This window comes from Ranitomeya imitator, chromosome 1, assembly GCF_032444005.1.
Source record: "Ranitomeya imitator isolate aRanImi1 chromosome 1, aRanImi1.pri, whole genome shotgun sequence".
In the NCBI taxonomy this organism is placed as follows: domain Eukaryota; kingdom Metazoa; phylum Chordata; class Amphibia; order Anura; family Dendrobatidae; genus Ranitomeya; species Ranitomeya imitator.
This window is the reverse complement of record NC_091282.1, coordinates 650,611,962-650,613,569: the sequence shown is the minus strand read 5'-3', so window position 1 is coordinate 650,613,569 and position 1,608 is coordinate 650,611,962. Positions and strand designations below refer to the sequence as shown.

The 1,608-nt window shown below is 38.2% G+C and overlaps 1 protein-coding gene across 1 annotated transcript; it reads right to left on the bottom strand.

Annotated features, from left to right (window-relative positions):
* Positions 1–252: 252 nt before the first annotated feature.
* Positions 253–1,206, bottom strand: LOC138640935 (olfactory receptor 5AS1-like). The gene has a single exon (XM_069728877.1). The coding sequence runs from the start codon at positions 1,204–1,206 to the stop codon at positions 253–255; it is 954 nt and encodes a 317-aa protein (XP_069584978.1).
* Between the last annotated feature and the right edge of the window lie 402 nt (positions 1,207–1,608).

Sequence of the window (1,608 nt, the reverse complement as noted above, 5' to 3'; positions counted from 1 at the left end):
CCCCCTTAGTCCACCAGGAGAATTTTAACCTCCATACTACCAGGCATAAAGCACATATTTTACACTGAACCACATGTATTACCCCCATTTTTACCTAAGATCTCCAGAAAATAAAATAAACGGTGTGTTCTATTGTAGGCTTGTAGAACTAGTGTCATTGACCAATACCATCTGTACTTTAGACCACCATGTAGGGCTTTCATTAAAAAAAAATCTGCTTCATTAACAAATGCAAAGATCAACCATGATAAGTCACGGCAGAATTTTTTTAGACAGTTTGGCTGGGTTTTTGATATTTTTTATTATAGAGTTCTTAACATCTTTATTTCTGAAGCTGTAAATGATGGGATTCAACATTGGAGTGACCACTGTATAGAGAACAGATATAACCCTGTCTGTCTCCGGAGAGTGAGATGATCGAGGCTGAATATACATGAACGTAATGGTTCCATAATAGAGTATGACAACAGTAAGGTGGGAGGTGCATGTAGAGAAGACTGCCTGTCTTCCTTTTGAGGAGCGAATCTTTAAAATGGTGGAGATGATGTAAACATAGGAAATCAAGGTTAAGAGAAAAGAACATAAAACAATGATCCCGGCTGCAACATAAATTGTGATCTCATTAAGCCAAGTATCTTGGCAAGAGAGTCGGAAGAAGGGAGGTACTTCACAAAAGAAATGATTAAGATCATGGGTCCTACAGAAGGGAAGTCTCCAGGTGAAGGCCACTTGTATACAGGCATCTATGACACCAACAGTCCATGGTATTAGGGCTAAGATAATGCAAAAGCTCATGTTCATAATACTACTGTAGTGCAGAGGTCTACAAATGGCTGTAAACCTATCATAAGCCATAATGGCAAGAAGGATGCACTCTGCTGCCCCAAGTGTTAATGCTAAGAACATCTGGAAGGCACAACCCCCTACAGAAATACTCTTGTCAGTTGATACAGTATTTATGAGGATTATGGGAACTATAGTAGAGGATAAACAGATGTCAATGAAAGAGAGATTACTTAGGAAGAAGTACATTGGGGTGTGTAATGTAGGACTGATCCTCACTGTAAAGAGAATGAGACAATTACCCACCAATGTGATGAGATACATCACCATGAATATCATGAACTCTATAGTTTGGAGATAAAGGACTGAAGATAATCCAACTAGGATGAACCAACTTGGAAGAGTTTGATTGGAATTCTCCATTGAATTATCCAGAACCTGGAACAAAGAACAACATTGTTGATAATTACTGATGGAAGCTTGGAAGAATGCACTCAGGTTTGAAAATTATTTATTATTGACAATGATTTCACTTTTTCTTGCTAACATACACTTTTTTTCCTAAGGTCAAAGCCCCAATATTATAATCTAAGTTTGTTTAAAGGGCTTGTCAAGTTTCTAGAAATAAGTTCAAATGCTTTAACATTAAAAAAGAAACGCTACTCACCTTTTCAATTCCTTGCTAAACCAGCGGAGATGAATGGTTTACATTTGCAGACTGCGAGCGCTAAGTCACTGCAATCAATTAGTGTCCTTGGTGGTTGCTTGCAATAATACTGGTGTAATAGAGTGGTGCAGGGTTGAGTATGTCACCACGGAACAGAC

Bases quoted from the DNA above. Each gene is read 5' to 3' on its own strand.
- LOC138640935 (XM_069728877.1), bottom strand. From the start codon at position 1,206: ATGGAGAATTCCAATCAAACTCTTCCAAGTTGGTTCATCCTAGTTGGA.